We start from the raw sequence: 23,276 nt of genomic DNA on the forward strand, positions 1-23,276 counted from the left end.
AATTAATTTTATTCTAGCATGTTTTATGCCCTTTTTGGATTTAATAAGACTAGCTCTTGGATCTAGTTTAGTTTAATACACAATCATTTTAAGATTAGATATTTATTTAGCAGTTCTTCCCCTTCTTGGACATGAAGTTTTACATTTTATTGTATGCAGTGTTGTGTGCTTTGTTGCATTTCTGTAGTATTTTGGAAGACAAGGGGTTCTTGTTAAAATCAATTACATAGAACTTAATTTTGTGGGTATAATAAAGTTTACTTTCCAAGTTTGCAGATATCTCCATCACATTTAAGCTCTTGAGATTATTTCTTTATGTCAGGTTTTAGCTCACAAGTTTATTAACCAATTGTCTGAAGTAAATACTTTCATCTTTTTCTTGGATATTAAAAGAGCAAATGCACTTTCTGTATAAACATACGGGTTGCCTGTTAGCTTAGTTGTGTCCAGCATTATTAACAAGTGTTGTTTTACAAGTGACAAGACTTACCCCGTATGAGACTTGTTCAATTATCAAGTTATCAAAATTGTAACCTTGTTCAGACTTTACCTTCAAATACTCATCAGTCCTGATGGTAAAAATAACACTTGGGTTTTAGAGGTAGCCTGTACTTAGACCAAGAAACTAACTGGGAAAGAAAGAAATCCAACTTATGAAAAAGACTGAATTTATTATCATTAATAACAAGCAGACATGGGAATTTTCTATAAGCCCACCCCAATTTGAGATGTTGAGAATAAATATAAAACAATTATGTACATATGGTCACAATATACCAATGCAAGTGGAGTCGGCAAGGGATGTTTTACCCGCTTCAACATTCAGGGAGATCTACTTGATACATCACAATGTCAGACAGCTTTGACTATTTCGAAGTGCTTTTTTTAATATGTTCAAGCACAGGTATTTAAAAACATTTAAAAACTTTAAATATGGTGGCAATAGTAAAATAAAGTTGAAAACACATTCCATACCAAGAGCTAATACCAATTGTAAAAGTATAGCATGTTGTGATTTAAGAGCAATTATTAATTACATGTACATCTGACTTGGTTACTTTGTAAGAAAGGTCTCTCTGAAGGTAGAGCAGGAGGAATCCCTGAATATTTATATACAGGAGAGATATCATACAATAAAAAGACCTTCATAACACACTTCATAGAACTTAGTTTCTGAATGTCAGTTTGCATATATTCGTAATTATTTACTACAGGAGTAGTTGCTCCACATAATAAATAGATACATTAACATTCAAAAAATACTTTACACTGCATGTGTCCTCTTAAAACCTATACTATTTTTACCATCCCCATTACATTAGGGTGGCCTATACATGTCTGTTTCAATATTATCACATTATTTGAGAAGTACAAAGGTGTCATGAAAGCATTGTAACGATGCCTCCTGTATAAGAATTCATTTAGTGTTAATTTATATATACCATATACAACATTAGTTAACAAATAACTGAATGTATGAGCACCCTCTCCAGTAGAGTAATAGTAGCCACTGAGTTTACTACATGTTATCTAAACAATGATTTAACTGGAGACAAATAAGATGGATTTACAATGAAACGAAGTATTAACATATGAGATGATACAAATGAAAAAAAATGTCATGTAAAGCATTACACATATTTAAGATTATGGAACAAGTGACACACAAACATTCCTTAATACAGTATAAAAGCTATGGAAACTTCATTACATTTTTTGTTCACACGAGTCTGTGAGTATTTAGAAAAAAATGGGAATGCTTTCATAGTACTCCTTAAGTTCCCTTATTCTTCTAATATATACAGAATATATTTCATCACTATTTTCATATACAGTTTAAGTGGAATTACTTGTATCGTCAGGATTACGTAAGTGGCAAAATTGCAACTTTATTTCTGGCCACAACTTTCTTCCAGAATATCTAATATTCCCAGCTTCCATGATGATACATAAAGGATTCTGATGCAAATCTTACCTAACGATCACAAGAATCACAGATTTAGTACAAGAAGCGAATGTTAATGGAATTCATTAGTTAACACTGCAAAAAATGTGCCCCACTTTCTTCACTGTTATAATTGTTGCAAAACCCCTTGTTTAAATATATAGTTGAATATCATCACATTTACCTTAAGTGTCTGGCAATATGGCACCCCCTTTGAGGCATTGGCATAATTCAACCACAAAGTAAGAAGAGATCCTAACATCTACTAACCTAGGAGTTCTAGGAATATTTTTTGATAACTATATTTGGCTTGAAATAGGGCACTTTCCAAATGTGAGAAGCTTTTTGTAAAGGCTGCTAATGGCAGGATACCTGAAATCAACACGACTCAACCATCTTGTGAAGCTCTAACTTCCACCGCTCTAGCAACACTAATAACTTCCCTGATCACCATTCATAACCTTGGTATTTTTTCAAACTTTATGCAATATTTATCATTCAAACAAATAAGAAAAAGGCTGACATGTACTTCTCTTGTTCACATTTATATAGCAATACAATCAATGATCCATAAATAGATAAACATCCTACCTTACAAGTTTAAGCACTGTGAGCAACCTGAATACTTGCTTATACTGACCAACAAAACCACAACCAAAACCCTTTTAATGCTTTAAGGCTTTTATTATTATAATCATCTATTTCTTACTGAGGAGGGGTCTTGACTGTGTGAGCAAATGGCTGAGGAAAACAAGGCTTGCTGATCTGATCACACAACCATAAGAAAAAAAAAGCATATGCTCAAAAATCCTTACATCCACAAATCAGGACCCAGCACTAAGTTACTCTAAACCACATTTACAACTCTCATTTCCCACTTGTATAAAAACAACTATTATTAAAAGTTCCAAAAGAGCAGTACAGCCACTTAAGTAATTTTCACAGCACGGTAGTACCAAAATATAAGTTTCTTTTAAAGACAGCCAATTACTTATATTACAAGTGTCATATCCTTTTTCGAAGGGAGGTTCACCCGCTTACCCTGCCAAAGGGAGTTATGGATGGTAAATGCATCAATCGTAACTGTTAAATGTTTTGTGTGAATTTGAGAGAAACATTTTCCACCAGAGTTGTATCTGAAATGAAAAAAAGAAATCAGATGTGTGAAGTATGAAACTGTTAATGACTGACCATGCTTAACATCTAACTATGAGCCTCTTCCATACAACATATTGTATTCAGTAGTAACTTCAATATTCACAAGTAATGGGTAAAATTTTCTTTTAATACTGTAGGGAAAATTCAAAATACAACTTACTTGAAAAATTTGTCAAACATGCGGTCATTGACTTGCTTAGGACCAGTACCGTACAATTTATACACCTCTTCTGTTTCAGGATTGAAAGAATATATGGCTCGGAATTGGCAACCAGCATCTCTGAACAACACCAGGAAATGTTTCGACTCTGAACGAGCAATTTCTTCAAGAACTCGATGTTTTGCAGTTTGATTGACAACACCAGGGAAGACACAATACTCAACTGCATTTAATATTATAGTTCTATTTGATTTAGCAGTTGGCTGCTTGAATAACCTTGGACCTGAAAAGTAAAAATATGTAAAACAATTACTTTTTCACTAAATATAAATCAAATCTAGGTTTCAGGTTCCAAAATATTTGTTTTCTAAACAAGATGTGAAGATTAGAGGGAGGTGTAAAGTTAAAAGAGGTTGGATGGTTAGATGGAGAAAGACCAAAGTGATAGGATAAACAGTAAATTGCAGAAAGCAAAGAAGGGATCATAGGATACTGCACAGAAACTAGCAATCTTTACATTTTACCACGTAAGGCATACTATTGCAGTATCTACATAACCGGAAATGATGTAAAAATTAAGTGACATTTTTGTATGCTTAAGAATCATTATAACTTCACTAAGTGTTCATACAGAACTGTACCTTCATTTTACAAATAAAAGCACTGGGAGACTTAAAATAAAAATTAAAACTTTGGAAAATTTTTTTAAATGTTCTGGAGGTCGATCATATACTTCATTATATATTTAAGAGATAACTTAAGCAAAACTTTAAACCTTCAAACTAATGGATAAAAATAAAACCCATCACTTTAGATCAAACGGAATTTAGGCTACTTGCCAAAATAATCCATGGTAGAACTAGCAGTGGAGGAGATATCACTGGCTGCATCATCAAAGCCACCAGGCCGTCTTTTTGAAAAAAGACCAGGAGGTAGAGATCCAGGGCCAGAAGGAGAAGGCAAGTGTCTGGCCATACCTGGTGAGGGGGCACGGCGGGGAGGAGTAGCTCGACCTAGGCCGCTGTCTTCACTCATGTGGTACACCAAACTATCATGTTCACTCTGACCTGAAGATATTAAACATATTAAGCTTGTTCTAATTGGATCTCAAAACCAAAATTTTGAGTACCTGTATATCGCAGGGAATGTCTTAATTAACCTAACACTTGAATTTATTAATATATGATTATATCATTTTTACAAAATTCAAAGTAAAAATAACCAGATTGAAAATTTAACTGAACAAGTAATTTAAGTATCTGTATGTATCAGAAATCCATTCAGTGGCTTGACATAATATTATAGGTTGAAAGGAAAATACAAACAGCAGATCTAAGCATAATCTGCAGCAAAATTTGTTTCCAAGCATACTTTTGAAAGGTCTATGTAGCAGTTTTGTGAAAACCTCAAATCTGTTCATAGTAACCTTTCTTTACTAACTATAGACCTTTAATCCTCACTTGTTAAAAAAATTATGAAATCAATGGCCTTTTACATTACCCTTTACCACATGATTATTTACACTGATCTGATAGATCATTGAGTTTAGAACCTACCACTGTACATAACCAAAATATGTTTACTGAATGAGGACCTTACAAATTTGAAAATAGGCAATTTGATTAAATGTGTTATTTCTATATTCATCTCACTGCTTCTCTAAGGAAGTTTAGTTTTATCGACTAAATAATTTAACCCTAAAAAAAACAATTTTCTTTCCTTTCAAGAGACATGCCTCTAGTCAAGTAATGAAACAACCTAGTAGTTAATGGAAATCACTCATGGCTTAAGGCAGAGAATCCTTTTCTTTTCAATCTCAAAATTAAAACTATTCCCTACTTTCTTGACATCACAAGACAGTAGGGAGAAGGCTGGGCATGCATACGAACATCAGACGAGTATAGAAATCAATTTTATTAACAAAATTCCACATATTTCTATGAACCTCGCATAATTTTCATATTGTCTACTCCTACAAACTGGTAGAGGTGGGTTCCAGTAAAGGAAAGGGACTTGTACTTCATAACTTTAAAATAACTTTCTAGACCAACACTGAGTTTACATTATTGTTAACATCTCAAAATACAGACAGTACTTTGAAATATGAAAATCCAAATTGTTCCTTAATTACCTATTTATATAACCAAAACACCATGTGATTAAAATTATTTAAATTGAGAAAAATATATATAAATTAAACCCAACATAATTATTAGACGACACAACAGGCAGCCATTACAGGATCTAAAGTCCAGCAGCCTTGATAAACCAGGATTGTCCGAGATGTTTAATGAAAATCTACTTTGGTACACCGGTGAGCTGCCGTCAAAACCCTTTCCAAAGAAATATTTCTTCCAAATTAAGGGATACAGCTGCACTTCTAATATGAACCCAACATTTAACATTTTTAAACTGATTAATTATTAGTGAGCTTTCGTGACCAAACTTTCAATATGAAAAGACCCACCACTATTGGACAGAGGATAACTTGGAACTCTAATCCCCCAAAACAAATTAGGAACACTATATAATGGTTGTAGTTTTGTCCAAATAATACTGAACACCTCTTACTGGAAAAAGAAATCCATTTTCTGATGTAATGCTCACATCATTTTCAAAAGAACTGTGGCAAACTCATAGTACTAAACTAATTTTTAGCTTTGAAAGTAGCCAAAAAGAAATAACATCATCTCGTACAACCATAGATACTAGTTTGTAAGAGAAACAGCGAGAACTTTGCAATCATTACAACAGTTATTAATGCATAACACTCTTCCCTACAGGAAACATGAGAGAATGCGGATTACGTTTCCACAAAAATAATTCCCTTGAAAAAAAAAAAAAAAAAAGTCCTCCAAAGTGGAGACAGAAAAAACAGGACCTGTTGCTTGAACAAGCCATCAATTGTTTCCATTAACAGCTAGATTGTCTCCTTGTTCTTTACTAGAGGCATAAGTCGATTGAACGGAAAGAAAAATGGAAATATTTCGGTTTTGAGATAAATATCGATAAAACCAAGCTTCCAGTGAGAAGTAATATGAACATCAGAGGAGGTTAATAGATTTTTATTTTTTTTTTAACTTGACAATTCTGCTCTAAAATTTTGTGTGAAAATAATTCATCAAGATAATATTGGTGTGAGGTAACATTATTTCCTAGTACTGTACTACAGTACACTATTTTAGCCTACATGATTTTTAGTAAAAATGTATTATTGTAGATTAGCTAATCAGTATATGTCTACCACCAATTAGCTCTTCGATACATCGTTTATGTCCACCTAATCATTTAACCCTAAATTATTGTGCTCAATATAACTGATTGGTTACTGCTAAGAAACTCTTGTGCAACGATATTAAAGTAGTCATAATTCTTTATATATATATATATATATATATATATATATATATATATATATATATATATATGTATATATATATATATATATATATATATATATATATATAAATTCATAATTATTCTGAGCCATATACAATCAACACATTTGAAAATTATATTCTTGAATATGTTAGAGAAAAATCTTATGTAGGTTGATTTTGAAATAACACTTTGTAAATAAAGTGACCAGGTAAAAGGACATATTTTGTGTTTAAAGTGCAATACTGTACACATGTTCATATAATTACATACTGTAATAATAAATCTTGGCACTGCTAATCAAGTTGAAAAAAAAATACTGTAATATCACTTCTATGATTGTCATGGACAAGCTCAACCAATGTAGATCTAAGTAAAAAAATATATAAATCTGTGTAAAACACATCCCCTTGTATGAATACAGATATATATATATATACATGAAAACCCCTTTCTGGGAGAGGACAAGCCAGTTTTCAACTAGTGTACATCCAAAATAGTCTATTTTGTATGCATGCAAATTAACAAAATGACTCACAGGAACAGGTTAATTTTTTAGTCAAGAAATATATTGTTTTAGAAAAATGTTTTTGTAAGATACCAGATCAACCCAAACTTCATGCAGTCTGGTAGTCTAAAATTCCAATCAAAAACTTACCTAAAACAATAAATCCAAAAGGAATTATTAACCATAAATTCATTATTTGATTAATAATAAAGCCAATAATAAATATATAACATTAAGCATTCACTTAGGAGCGCTGACTTGCCCTTTGAAAAGTTAAAATTCCAATAAAATAATTTGTACATCATAATTAGTAAACTCCTAAAATAATATCTCACCTCTTCCACTTAATCCTGCATTTAACTAGTTTCAAGAAAATTAAAAATGTGTACTTTCTCCAATAGGCCTTACTCCAACATAAATGTTTCACCTTTAAGGGTTGGATAAGTATTTACAATCAAATATTTACTGTATATAAGGTATAAGAATTATAAAAAAAAGTTATAGTTAAATTCCCAGTAAGTTGAAGCAAAGCAGTTAAAAGTAGATGGTATGAAATAATATCTACAGTGTATAAATAACTTGCATATCACCCCAAAAGCAAATATAAGCTGCATATCTGTATACTGCATTTGCAAATATAAATAATACAAACATTATCTAGCATATGGAAAGAATTCTAGTATCAAACTGTGACCTTTACTTGTTCTCTTAACCTTTGGTTTACTTGCTCTATATTGGAGATCTCATTAATAAATAACCAATTTTGTGAAGCCTTGTTTTAAAATGTCAAAATTAATTAACCCAAACCATGAAAACTACAACACAAACACTGCCTTATATAACAGAACATACTTTATCTCTGTTCACTTCAACTTCAGATAATTTTCCTTACCTTCCAAACTATTTTGGCAATAAAAAGTATTTGTTATAACTTAGCTTAGTGAACTACCGCTTCACTAGTGTAATTCCCAATTACAGTATCTCTTTTTGTTCAAATATTGAGTCCCTGTTTAGGCTGGAGGAACGTAGAGAGTAGAGGTCCCCTTTTTTGTTTTGTTTCTTTTGTTGATGTCGGCTACCCCCCAAAATTGGGGGAAGTGCCTTGGTATATGGATGGATGGAAGATTAATGCTAAAAATCCATGAGAGGTGATAGGGTTATGGCTATTATTTACATTACCATTAAATTTCTCATAATAAAATGTGTGCGCTTAATAGCTCATAAACCTATAAATGGGTGTATTTTGAATACATCAGCAAAGTTTTGCAAACTTTTTTATTTTTCTTCATATTCTATGAATCTCATAAAATCAATTAACATGGTAACAGGGATATTACTGTACAGTATTGGGAATGAAAATTGCACCATCTAAAAAAGTCTGATGATTACTTACAACTTCAATTTATATACCAAGCAATGAAAATTTACTAAATAGAAAAAATAGATTTAATACTTCTCATTTCTATACTCGCCTGGTGTTCATGTTTTTGTATCTGGAAGTTTGGAATGTCGACGTTAATCCTTAAAACTAAGAAATTTCTTGTATTCTTTCTTTCCAATACAGTAAACTAATGCCTATAGTAAAGCAGCCAGACAGACTAATCAGTGACTAACAACACCAACATACTGCGCATGTCATATCGCCTCTTCGGTTTCAAAGTAAAAATACTTCCCTATCCTCATAGAATCACTAGTCATGGGGGAGGAGGGTGGACATGTATATGAATATCAGGGGAGTCTAAAAATATTATTAAAATTTGGTTTAATTCTAAGAACCTCCCCTGATATTGATAGTTCCCACACTTAAAGAGGTGGGGGATAGATAGATCGTGAAGGAAAGAGATTGGAAAATTAGGTTGCCGCAATTGATGAAGTAACATCCTAGACTTTTCTCTTTAGTCTAGGCTTTAGGGTATTCGAAACTCCAGATAACTTTTCAAAAAATACTTTATCACTTAATAACTCATTTATATAAGAAATTAATTACTGTACTACACTCAATTTTACAATACCCAACAAATTAAATTCAAAAGGCAACTAACCAAAATCCCTAAGTGGAATTCTATCAAACTAACCACTTTCACCATGCTATAAGACAACATCCCACCAGCCATTATAGATTCTAAAGCCCAACAACCATTACACGTAAACCAAGACTCCTTACGATAATGTTTAGCAAATACAGATATGGGATGCCACCGACATTAAGCTAAAACCCTTACAAACAAAAATTTGTCTAAATTTTTACATAATGCTGTATGCTTATCATGAACTCTAAATTTCAAATCAAATTATTTTAATTTGAAACAATTTTTCAATTCTTTTTGAATTTCGAGACCAACAAACAGCAATACTGAATGACATTGCGTTCTTGTACGTCAATGCCTGAGACTAAGATTCTTTTATGCTTTCTTTGAATTTTAATCTGATCATGAAACATACTTCCTACAGTGGAACAGTCAAGCCTACGAATTTGTCACAAGATACAATAATCTAAACTGAAAAATTGTCCCCAGCACAAGAGAGAGCATGGATCATGACCACCTAAAAACAATTCTTATGCACAACGGTTTGGCGATTGCTAACAAAAACGGAGAAGACATCTTAAAACCAATAAAATAACTAGGTATAAAAACAAAAAAAAAGGCCATCTTCTGGAGTAGTGGAGCACATCTTGCTTCGACATCGACTTTCAGACTGGAGAAGCGATACAACATGCTCAGCATATTTTTTTTTTGTTAGGTGTGGCCAAGTCTCATTGCATTACTAGAGACATTAGTATATTGGAAGGAAAGAAAACAGGAAATATCTTAATTTTGAGTAACATCAAGATTCCAAACTTCAAGAGATGAAAGCAATATGAAGATTGGGGAGGTTCATAGAAATAATCTTATTTGAATATGCATTAAACATGATGGCAGCCATTATATATATTAAAAAGGATCTCTTTATCTACAATAGCCAGATACTTCTATTACACTGTAGAACTAGTATCTGTATGGTTTATTTTAAAATACAAATGGAAAAAACAGAAAATAATTATAAAAAAAATATGTATACTGTACTGTAATTCCCAGAACATTTAATGATACAACTGAAATCCATGAAGCTCCGAGTTTCTTTAGAAATTAGCTATAAAGTTTAATGTTACTATGACGATGAAAAAATTTAAGTAAAAGGAGGGTACGAGCATAAACAATGCGAGATTCCTTCTCTGATACAAGTTGTACACAACAGGGATTCTCTTCACAGAAATATACAATGCAGTGAACAAAGTATATTTTACTCCTGATATGCTGGCAGCTTTGTGAGTTATCTGCCACATCAAGTCCTGAGGCATTCTTGCTACTGTATGCAAATACAGCTGATCCTAGCTTACAATGCACTTTTGATATGTTTCAATTTAACATTTGGTACAAATTTTCACTGTATACACCAACGTCATCAATGCATAAATTTTTATCTTTAAATCACTCAAAAACCACAAAATGATGAGACCAAATAATGTAATTACTTTTAATATTCAATAAATAAAAAGAGGCCCAAGGACAATACTTCAATCTTATACAATACTAAAATTGGATGGATTAGTACTATTCAAGATTAACACGCGTGTATTCGGTTAAGTATATAGAGACGTTTTCTATGATTCCATTGTTGATAGGATGCTTACCCATTAATCTTAGCTATATAGCTCTAATGAAACTAACTTTAATTTTTTCATACTACAAAAGGTTAAAAGCATCTTATAATTCTCAAGAGATTTCTTGAAGCGCAGGATAAATTCAACCCATTTGTTCGTTGTAAAGCTGCCAAAAAGTAAGTCTAAAAAGATTATAACAATATAATTCCTACCGTCCAACCAGAAGTTTCTAAATGCTAATTTAAAAGACTTTTTCTGTCCCAAGGAAGAGGTAAGAAGAGTGTAAAAGATGTCATTGGTCATAGCTGTTTATCACTCCAATAGTAAATAATGCTTTTCTTATTCCTAATTGATCTAATGTTCTCTATTTTTAGGCAATGCCCTGTAAACTTTGATAACACAATGCAATAGTCATTACCTCTGCAAAGATTCAAATTAGAAATATCTGTATACTGTGACAGCAAAATGCAATCGAAACAACAACTACTGGCTTCATTGAGTCAGTGTGTAATGAAACAACAATGTAATCACTTCTAAAAAGAAGGGCACATACATCTAACAAAAACTACACATCTACACTCCATGAAGTGACATGGAATAATTACTAGTGAGCATTAATTCACTGATGAAGCAAAATGCAATTAAGGTTATCATTATTTTGTAATTTACAGTACTACATACTGTATAAAAGACTTTAAACTAATCCCTTCTCTCTTTCTTTACACTAATTACTGTAATACTATTCACTCCAGCTTAATGCAAACTTCCATTAGCTATCTAAAATGGCTAGTATTTGGAAATTCCACTACAACTATTATCACTCGGCATTAGTCGACAGGTATGACCATTAAGCAAGTACAAGTTCTATGTCGTACATTGCTATACAGTGCTGCACTTTGTTCTCGGGAAACAAGCATTACAGAAGCAGAAATTTTTTTTCTACAAATTCAAATTTAATATAACATACTTCTTGTACGTAGTCCTGTTAGCCAAAAAATATAAATACAAATGTAGTAAAAGTCATATCTCCATTGCTTATAAATAAAAAAACAATACAAAATTATATAAAGTAGAATACTTTGAAATAGGTTGGTTTAGCAAGAACATTAAATTTTGCTGATACTATGCATATATACAGTATATATCATATTTCTTATTGAACAATAAAAATTCACAGCCTGACAAATTCAATTTCTAAATTACATGCAGAAAATCCTGTTAATGGAACCATAACCGCAGGAATGTTTAGACATATATACGTAATACCCTGGAAAATTATAAATATATATATATATATATATATATATATATATATATATATATATATATATATATGCGTAAAAATCACAGGAAAACGTGTATATATATATATATGTATATATATATATATATATATATATATATATATATATATATGTAATACATTGGAAAAATGTATACAGTACTCTTAAATAATGTACAATACTGTTCAATTTTGCTATTGGAAAGCTGAGATGCATACCCAAGCATTATAATTTATACCTATAAACTAATTTTACCAGTAAGCACTTTAAAAGTTATATCTTCCCTAGAGACTATACAGCTTTTAATAAAATTATGTGTCAGCATTTCTCTAGCTTATATTCCCCATAATGTACTAACATTACATTTAATCACTGCACTAATTCTACATTCATATTAGCTCTTGGCATACCTAATAGCAAGAGCTCTGACTGAACCTAGCACTAAAAATATTTATTACTAAAAAGAATTTTTTAGCATTTTACCAAGTTAGTATACAAAAATATAATAGGTATTAAGGAGATTGGATTTATTCAAGCCATCACCAACATGGTTTAGCAACTGCTTAAACTGGATCTACGCTATCTGTTTTTAGTTAGCCACCACCACCAATAACTGGATTTGCATTGGATTTTCAGGGTGGGGCTTACCACTCAAATTGCCTGTGGAACGGTATTTTTTGTATCCATATCCGGTGCCGGACCCACCATAGCTGCTTGAGGTTGAGCCTCGTCTCAACCTAGAGCCTACACCATCCAAGGCCAAGCTTGGACGTCGCGCCTCATGCACACGATAATCATCACCATAATTGAGGCCATCACCCTGGGACCCATACACTGAAGTGTGTGGGACAGTACCAGTAGTAGCAAACTTATTTCACAATCAAATAAAATCCTTAAGCTTCATATTGTTAAGAATATAAATGAGACACAAATCACAGCTAGAAGAAGCAATCTTTAATTCATTACATTCAAAAGATTTAACTCTGATTGTTGCTTCTTCTAATCAGAGAATGGATATAATTATTAGAATGATCATAACTGGAACACATGCAAAGCAAAAAGAAAATAAAAAAAGACATACGTGAACTTTTCCTTGGCTCCCCTCTGGCGATTGAGGAATAACCAATAACTGAAGTGGGACGTCTGCCGGTGTGACCTCGCTCCAATGTACGGGATGTGCTGGGATAGTCTAGAGGGTAAGGACAAAGGCGCATACACGCCATAGGGTATTCAAAACTGGTAATAAAGGTAACAAAAAAAAGAAGTGCAATGCAAAGATGCCATTTCAGGGACTAAAATCTGTTTACGTAACTTTATGAGGACACTAGGGATATACCAAATTTAAGTAGAATGGCATACCTTACAGGACACTATGCAGGATGTAAAATTTATAAATCCTGTTATTAGCATCTTTATCTACCATGAAAAAAGCCAAACAAAATCAAATTTGAACTGCTCAATCAGCATATAAGAGCTACTTGAAAATGTTCTCTAATCATTTCTATAATCTGCTAAGGTATGGTAAAGATATTAAAAGTCTGGAATTACAGAAATTGAAAACTTCTTTCCAAATATGAAGAAAGCATTGGCCTACTAAGTTACCTTGAGGAAGTTGAACAAATAATCGTAATTTAGGATCATATATTTAAACCAATGTAATCAAAACATTCTAATCTAAAGAGTAAATTTGTTACCAGCCAGCAATAATTATTACAACTTTCAACAACTCTTTCACCTTGATATGGCTAAGAAATTTCTCTATTCTAATGCCATACACTAGACAGTATTTTATAAATGTTTAATCATAATTCCTAAATCATGAAGGTATGATGTACCATTATACCCTATCACAATAAAAAAAAAAAAAAATATTCAAAGTTCAGCTCAAAATTTCAAATACAAGATATTTTATTAATAGTAAAAACAAATTAATAAAGAGCTATATAGTAGTAGAAAAGGGCATGAAGTAAAAATTCAAATGGAAGATGGTACACTGCTAATACAGAAGAATGAGTTTAACTTCTTAGGATCAATGATAACAAGAGGTGGGAGATACTGGGAAAGCAGCAAGACAATAGGGGGAAAAAATCAGGGCAAAAATGAAGAGAGGTAACTGGAGTTGTCTTTAGAAAAGAAACTGCCATTAAGGCTGAAAATGAAGTTTAGCAAGACAATTATCAGTTCAGGGCTGAAACTTGGGCACTTTGAGGAAAGAGGGACTGTTAGAAAGAATCGAGATAAGGATGGTGACATGGATTGCTGGGGTATCACTACTTGAAATAAGGGAAGAGTTTATATATAAGAATATATGGTATATGTAATGTGAAAGAGAAGGCTGGGGAACCTCGTCTGAGATACTACGGCTATGTAATAAGGCAGGAGGAGGAACCAATCAGGACAGCAAAGAGCATGCCAGTAACAGGGAGGAGTGTAGGGTGTCAGCAGATCAGATGGATGGATCTGGTGTGGAAGGACTTTAGGGAGAGATGCAAGAAATAAATGGAAAAAGATGACTTGAGCAGCCGACCCTGCTATACAGAGGAACTAAGGTCTAAAGACAATGACTATACCCATGATTATGTCCCATGTAAATATTCTCACAACACAATCCCAATAAAAGGGTTTCACATTTATATAATTAAGAATTCTGCAATATCCCCAGATTCTTTTGATTATAAATAACCTGCATGTATGAAAGTTTTTTTTGCTTAGTAATGTACAGTATATATTAACAAATTCATCCCTATCAATGCTAAAGCTTTATAGACTAAGGAGTTTATTTTGCAGTAAAGAAAAAACTTTCTAAACATAATAAACCTTCCATATACTCTATGCAGAGAAGGAAGACACTAAAAAGTCATTGACCCTCCTAACATCCACCTTAGAAATTGTCATAAAAGATAGGGAAAACTCTGTGCAACTTTGATCTATTACAACATAGATAATTTTAATATGAATCTCCTAGTTCTCATGTTAATATAACTTGGGTTTTACATCACCTTCCATTTCAATTTATCTTGCTTGTTAGACTGCTTAACCTTATGTTAAGCACGGGATCTTGCATTGGGAGCCTGGGAGCCCATTAATTAATTTACCGTAATAGTAGAGAATAAATAATGGAAGCTGAAACATTAAAAGGCCAAATGACATACAAGAAAAAAAGTTCAATATTAGAAGGTGGAAACTAAAAAAAATAAAGAATATTACAAAAGGTAGCAGAGAAATTGTGGGGTAATATCTAGAAAATAATGTAAGAAAGGAAAACAAAGGTAAAACAAAATATAAGACAAGCAACTGAACAGAAGAGAAAAGGAGATTCCGTGCCCTGTAACGAGAGACCTTAGAGAATTGAGAGAATACGCTGAATGTCAAGGGCAAAGATTAGAATTTGTATGGTATAATTGATCTTGTAAAGGTATACTGTATACTTAAACAAGCTGTTGAGATCTTTAAGGCCAAGGGTAAGAGTATGATTTACTTAGCTAACAAAAATTTACATAAAAAGAGAAACAAAGACTTAGATTGAAAACACTGGCAAATACATCAAATGAATTCAAGCAATATGAATCAATTACTCTGATATGACAGTCTAGCTTAAGTTATCTAATTACGCCAACAAAAGAAATCATTTTGCTGGCAACTGATTAGAAGGTTGCTGACAAGTCAGCACTGTACTACAAAGCACTGTAAAATTTAAAAATTATGAACTCATGTCAATCCCTAAGAAAATTTTACAATTAAAATCTCTATTAATCTATTCATTATTTATTGAGTCTATGATTAATTTTCTTAATTCCTATCAAGGTGAAAGAGGTTAAATTAGCACTTCATGAACAAGACTTCTTTTACCATAATTAAACAGTACCTCCAAATCTAAAAAGCAGGACATAACAAAATGCTGACTCAGCAAAATTCTCTATAAAGATGCCAATATCAACTCAAACCTCCTTTTCTTAATAACAAAACAACAAAACTGAAAAAAAAAAAATGAAGATTTCTGTATGGAAATTTCAAGTCCTTTCTTACCTCCTGACAAACTGGTGTTTGATCCACGAGAGCCACTGGCACGGGACAACGAATGTGACGACCCCCAGCGGCCACTGCTCTTCCGCATGCTGTTTGAGCTGGGGCTCTCATATCTTCTCCCAATGTCTACAACACGCACACACAACATCACACATAAGCAAAAGGTGCAAAGTGCACACGGCAAGCCATGTCTAGTGCTTAATTTCAGTAAACTTAGAAGGAAGTGACAATTTCATTCATTTAATTATAGCAGAAGTATATAGTTTTGTGCAATTATCAATGTGAAGAGGCCTGAGAAGCTGCAGAAGCATTGAAATCAACACTACTCAGCAAGCTCAGATCAAAACTGCCATATGCTATGATTCAACAAGATCAGAACAAAATCGTTGTATGTATTTAGCTTAGATAATTAATTGCAGCCTTATCACTGAACTACAAAAATTCATTTATTTCAAAAATGTCACAGAGATCAAGTCTGTGAATTCAGGAGGCAGTGTTACAGCATATTTAAGCAAAACAAAGTCACTTCAAGAAAATCATTGTTATTGCATCCTTATTTCAGACATGACTATTCCAGATTTAATATAAATCAAGTCAAATTGGTTACTATGGCACAACCATGCAAACATGCTTGAATTATTGGTACACAGTATTACAATTTATTACTCACCATTTTCTAACAGCAATTATTTATCAATGAAAAACTGTATATGAAACCTTGACATTTTATTACCATAGCTTAAAACCTTACCAGCAAGGTTATGCGAGCTGCCTTTCTTCCCACTACTTGACGTCAGTGGGCCATCCCCTGCGTCAGACATTGAAGGAGGAGCAGCCATAGTTTTAGGTCTTGGCCTGCCGCTACTTCCGGGAGGTTTATTTCTTAGCCGTACAGATGGTTTCCCGTGAGATGAACTAGGGCTATCTAACTGGAATCCAGGAGGCGGCTCATAAATTCGTCCCTGCAACATGAACACATGGTGAAAAAAAAATATATTGAATACCACCAGAAACCCCATAAACTACATTATACAATAATTTACAATACCCATAGAAATACAAGTTAAACTTCACACACAATAATGCAACTCATGCTCAGCTATTATGACAGCCATTATGACATGCAAAAGCTACTGTAAAATATTTCTAATGCAGCTTGTATAACTATCAATGTCTTCTTATAACAAAGCTACTTCCACAAAACAAAAGTATTCAAGATTATAGAAAAATCAATGTATAAACACTGATAACACACTCAACATATGAGTTAATTAGCAAAACATAACTAAAAGATAAAAAATTATTCAACAGATAAAATGTTTGTAAAGTAAACTGTCACCTCAAACAAGACAAAACCATATCTACTGCTACTACATTATTTCACAACTTTTTCGATTACTTGGTTTTGGCACCAATTTATTTTACTTTTACTGTAACGGGTAGATAATACAAATTGATTTCCTACTTTTATAATATTTCAATTAATCTTTTACTGTTCTGTAACAGTAACAATTACTTGTAACATGAATATTTGGTTTATAATATCTTTCAAGAAAGAAGCTTTGCGTTATCAAAAGATGAAGCAACAAAGGCCTTTTTTTTATTAAATTTCTATTGCTGTATCAAAAATATGGTTACAGAGCAAATTTAAAAACACGTAAGAGCATTTATTCCAAGAACTATTCTATTTTCTTTTTAATTTGTAGTAACATAATGCTATGGCATTACAGTATTTACAAAGTACCTCTTTTTCTGCGTCCTCCATTGCTTTCTTGATTTTATATCTTTCTAAGATCATTTCTCTTCTAGCCTTTTCTTCTTCCTTCTTGCGAAGTTTCTCTTCTTCTTTCTCCTTTTCTGCTTCGCGTTTGGCCAGGGCCTCCATCTCCTTTTTTCTTCGTGCAGCTTCCTGTTCTTCTTTGCGCTTCATAGACATCATCATGAGACGTTCCTTCTTCTTCTCCATCTCGGATGCACTAGACTAGGGTAGGCAGTGATGTCAATTATGGTGAACCCTATCCAATCTCCACAATGTGCTTCAATATAACATTAACCAAATATTCACAAAACAACAATATTATTTCTGATATCTAGCACATAAAAGTTACTATTTGCTAAAATTAAAACCTTCTGACTGCCTTATCGGAAATCCCTAACACAAATATTGTTAGGTTTATAGTGAAGCTTTAAACAATTATTTAAATGTACACAAATACATTATGAAGAAGGCCCAGGAAGACCATAATTGCTTAATGTGACTGGCTACTTTATGCAGTCAAAAGGCTCACCCAATACAAGACGGCTGTACAACCTGTAGCATATACAAATGTTCAAGGGTACAAAAACAAAAAACCATGCATAACAACCATTTACAGTGCAAACGCAACTTAATGATAAAATTAAAAAAAAGAAACCAAAATAGTCCATCCTACTACTGCTAATGAATTAAAAAGCAAGAGCTAAAAATAATCAAACAAACCCTTTGACTGTTTGTCCTTTTTTCACTAACCTTCCGCAGAAACCCAAGCTTGTTCTCTTTACCAGTTAGAACCTATAAAACCCATAACAGAAAAAGTACTAAACTTTAAACAAAAGAAATGTTTACCTCAAAATTTATATATAAACAAGAGGTTCAGGATCTCTCTTAACACTTTAAAATTTCAACATTCTATAACCAGTAGGTAGATAATGCTTGTTGAAAATAAGAACATCCTAGGGTACTACCTAACCAATGTGAAAAAATTAAACATCCTGTGTTTATTGAAAGTTTCATGAAATTTCCATTCTAATGTTAATCTCACTAAGGTAAATCTTATTTCTAGGTATGACTAGTTATAAAATTTTCAAATATATTATTCAGAATTTCATGGACCTAGCTAGTACTGAACTACACTAACTAATTCAGCCAATATTGAATCAAAATGCAATTTATACTTTAATGTTCTAGAAAGCTATATAATACATATAGGAAGGCCATTGATATATAAACCCACTAACAAAATGGTGAAATTATTTACAATCAAACAATCATGTTCAAAATCATAGCTGAAAAAATACATATGTAAAAATTGCTATCACCAGCTATTCTTCTGAAATGTACAATACTATTTAGGGAATGAGTATACTATGCCTAACTATGAAAAGAATACTATATGTACTTAAAAAGATGAAGCAATTTAGGCCAGCCTAAACCACATAAATTGACAATAATTCTGTGAGAAAATGGAAAACTTTCACTAACTTTCTATCCTACCATAACATGACTATTTTCAAAGCAATGGTAGAGTGCACAGTGTGTAGCTTATAAGTTTTATGGCTTGATAATCTTACACTTTTAAGCTTTTATATATAGCATTGTGGACTTGTTGCTCAAAATCTTTTTGAGTAACTAAAAGTTTATCAAATACATCTTTCATTCTACATAAATCTTCTAAGCAGTGATGAATTCTCCTTTAAATCATGCACCTCTCCATATGGTTCAATTTAAAAAGCTTCTCATATCATGTATTATAACTTTAGCTCAAAACATCATACAATGTACAATATGGTACAGTTTGAAAATACTAGCACTAAATAAATTTAAATACATAGAAAGCCTACAATAGATATAAAACCAAAGTTTGAAATAAATTAAACTTTAAATACAATTTACGACAACAATTGGGGAAAAGCAAGAGCAAATTTGTTTTACTCCTAAAAAAACATTTTAGAGATCAACAAATTTTTTTACACAATAGTGTTTAAAGCATATAGAATGAAGTTTAAAGAATATTTTAATAGCATTAGAGTAACTATAGAGTTTTTTCCACAACAAAATAAATTATTTTAAGGTTGTTTGTTTTCTTCCTATTCCAAGAAATTATTCTAAAGCTCCAAGTCTAAAAAATGAAAAATTAAAAGCCAGTGTATAAAATTCTACCCCTGTATAAAATGCTATAAATACTAATATTCACAAGATATAAATTTTATGACTCAAGGTCAAAATTAAGTGAATGAAAGCATTGGGAATTAAGAGGCATTTGGTCATTTTAAGATATAACTGAAGCTTTAAAATGGTGACACTAAACTGTACTGTAATCCAGTTTTAATATTCCTAGTCAGTATTTAACGACAACATACATTAGACATTACCCAGTACTAATTGCAACTTGCTCTTATTTACTTTTTGGTCACATTGCTGTACGTAATTCCTATCAACTACTGTAGTCACCATAATGCATTACCAAAATATGGCAAACTTTCGCAATATAAAACAGTATTCTCTTTTTCACTAGATCAAACTAGATATTGGTAATCTTTATGGAAGTGAAGTACTGATATTCACACTGCACAAAGAACACATGGATAACTTAACTCAAAATCAAAATAATAAAGCATCTGATCAATTCATCTTTGAAATCTTTTACTGTACTATAAGGTACCTAAAAAAATGCCTCATACTTGTGACCAAATAGCTATATACCTGCACAAGCTAAATGATTACTACAATTATCTTGTTTATGACAACCCCAGGTCCCTATTTATTTTACAATACAGTATCAGATTTCGTACGATCAAAAGTCTGTTCAAGGTCACAGAGTCAATTACTAAACTTTCAAAGTATTTCTTCTTTAGGATCTCTTCTTACACGAGATTAGATGTGGACCAATGGAAATTTAAACGGTTGGGTAAGATGAGACGGAAAAGGACAGACAATGTAAAAGGCAGAAAGGATTGTAGCTAATGGTTGTCAAGATACTGCAAAAAAAGACCCAGTACTATCTACTCTGGGCCGCAACACACACTAAATTGTAGCACACATATGGTTTAAAATTCATAAATACATATTCCTTCTGGGTATCAAATAACATTAAACTCTGAAGTAAGATAGTACATAAGCAACATGATCATCTTTAAACTAATCATGTGAATATGACACCTAACAACTACACTAACTTTGCTAATCATATCTAAAATCTATTTTAATTTCGATGTAAGATAAGCCTTCTCCAACCTATGTATACTATATAATCAAACCTGCTCTGAATTATGAAAAAAAACAGCCACCCAGTCTCCAAAAAAATACTGTACTGTGTATGGTAAAGGATTTGTAGCCAATGCACTCAACTCTCGTTATCCGGGATTAATTAGTTTCCGAAAACAGCCCGTATATGAAACTAATTTTTCCATATGAATACATGGTAAGTGCGTTTAATGTGGACCTCAAGTTTCCAACTTTTTTCATATTAGTACTGTATAATTAAATGAACTTTATTTTACCTGAAATGAATTATGTATTAACTGTGCATTATTACAGTACATTAAATATTCCTGAGCTTTAAATTATTAATATCAATATACCGTACACTGAATTGTGGCGAGTAATTTGTCAAGTCATGTCGGTGAAAACGGGAGTTAGCCAACTGTAGATTTATTAAGTCAATATAATATTGACACTTTTATTTACACTTTAACTAAATGCCCTATGTATTGTTCTGTATAAATAAATAACTCTTAACTGTATCAAATAATAATGCATGTAATATTCACAAATTATTATTGTATTAACAAATAAAAACATGGTGAATCTTAATCTTTTTCATTGTTTACAATCATACGTTAATCAACACTTATTGTCTATGCTTTCCAAATCACCTGACTAAGGCAAACTACCGAAGGATATCTTATTTCCTAAAAGAAACAATAATTTTATTTTAAGTACTTTTCTAATATTTCATTTACTGTAAGTTTAATTGTATACAGAAGTTTACCCGAATTTCATCATCCATGTTGCGATGCACGATAATTTACAGTTTTTACCTTTGCAATGATTGTTTATAAAGATTAGAAATTATTAATTTTTCTTAATTCTTGTACTTCACAGTCTTGTACTATATCGCATTATAAAAAAACATTTTTTCGGTTTTCAGACAATTTGCCAATGTCTTCTAAATCTGGCCATTTCCTTTTAATAATAATTTGCATATGTGTTGGTTCCCACGAACTTTCCTTTTTTGTTTCCTCCAGTTTTGGATACAACTTTTCCCAATTCCAAATAGAATAGCAGCTATGAACATTGTTTTTCCACCTTCAGCTACAGCTTGTTATTTATATTTAGCAGTATATTTCTTCGATCTTTTTTCCATGACGAATAAGGGTATAATGTAAAAATATGTCAAGTCTTATACTACAGGAACTGTTTACTATCATACGATGGTTAAAATATAAGTATAACAGCTGCTATCAGATTCAATTGTTCATAACAAAAAAGATGTGTTTTTGTTCGGTTGTTATTGTGGCTGTGTTTACACAATTATTATAACGTTATTAACGGTAACTTCATCATCATTCTCTTTTAATTTTTCAACATATTGAACAAGAAGACGGGATCAAGAAATGTAGTAAAGGAGGTTAGTCTACTGAAATTTGGTTTCTCATAAAAGAAACTGGCATGATACATGAAATATATAATAAAATCCTATTTGATGGGTGAAAATTTGGTGTTCGCATAATATGAGAGATCGGCTTTTACGGAAGTATATACAATAACTACACCTTTGTTTTAGGTGTAGTTTTAATAGTGTAACCTCAAGTTCAGTCCCTTTCATACAATGAATACATTTCACTCTCTTTGGAAGTACATAAGATGTAAACAAACTAGGTCACGGGAATTAGTCTGCTTCTAACGGTGCATTTTATGTTTATATTAATATTCTCGATGATTTTTGGCATTAATTTGCTATTTCTAATAGCGCACAGTATTATTTGATGATTACTACAGTAATGCTTAATTTCATGTAACTCTCATTCTTCACTGATTTCTAACTCAAAATTTTATATTTTGAATTGCGTTCTTTGCCAATCGTTAATACGGTACTGGACAATATTATTAAGTGATTTTTAATGCTGAATTTCACTTCTGGTTTGTAATTTTCAACACTACGTTGTACAGTATTTGTCAATTTCTAACACAAAATTTCACGCTTTGAATCGTGTTGTGTTGAGATTTTTCCCAGTTATGAAGTTTGCCGTCAGATTTCGGGTTTTTGCATTTTACGAAATTCACAAATACCACACACGTGTATAACGAGAGTTAAGTGTAATGCATCAATGACAAAGTAAATTCTCTATAAAACAGTCAACAACAGCAACAATACCTGTACCACACTTTCAAGACTATCTGTAAGCTTAGTCAT

General features: G+C 32.0%; 1 protein-coding gene across 1 annotated transcript in view; it reads right to left on the minus strand.

Annotated features, from left to right (window-relative positions):
* Positions 1–651: 651 nt before the first annotated feature.
* LOC137639920 (uncharacterized) overlaps positions 652–23,276 on the minus strand; it is a 103,809-nt gene continuing 81,184 nt past the window's right edge. Inside the window, exons 20-28 of the mRNA XM_068372211.1 lie at positions 17,846–18,082; positions 16,853–17,063; positions 16,102–16,227; positions 13,157–13,264; positions 12,724–12,909; positions 11,760–11,774; positions 4,103–4,330; positions 3,264–3,546; positions 652–3,081 (exon numbers count right to left, since the gene is read on the minus strand). Of these exons, the coding sequence (XP_068228312.1) occupies positions 2,937–3,081; positions 3,264–3,546; positions 4,103–4,330; positions 11,760–11,774; positions 12,724–12,909; positions 13,157–13,264; positions 16,102–16,227; positions 16,853–17,063; positions 17,846–18,082 (1,539 nt within the window). The 3' untranslated portion in view covers positions 652–2,936. The remainder of the gene's footprint in view (positions 3,082–3,263; positions 3,547–4,102; positions 4,331–11,759; positions 11,775–12,723; positions 12,910–13,156; positions 13,265–16,101; positions 16,228–16,852; positions 17,064–17,845; positions 18,083–23,276) is intronic.

This window comes from Palaemon carinicauda, chromosome 4, assembly GCF_036898095.1.
Source record: "Palaemon carinicauda isolate YSFRI2023 chromosome 4, ASM3689809v2, whole genome shotgun sequence".
NCBI classification, from domain to species: Eukaryota; Metazoa; Arthropoda; class Malacostraca; order Decapoda; family Palaemonidae; genus Palaemon; species Palaemon carinicauda.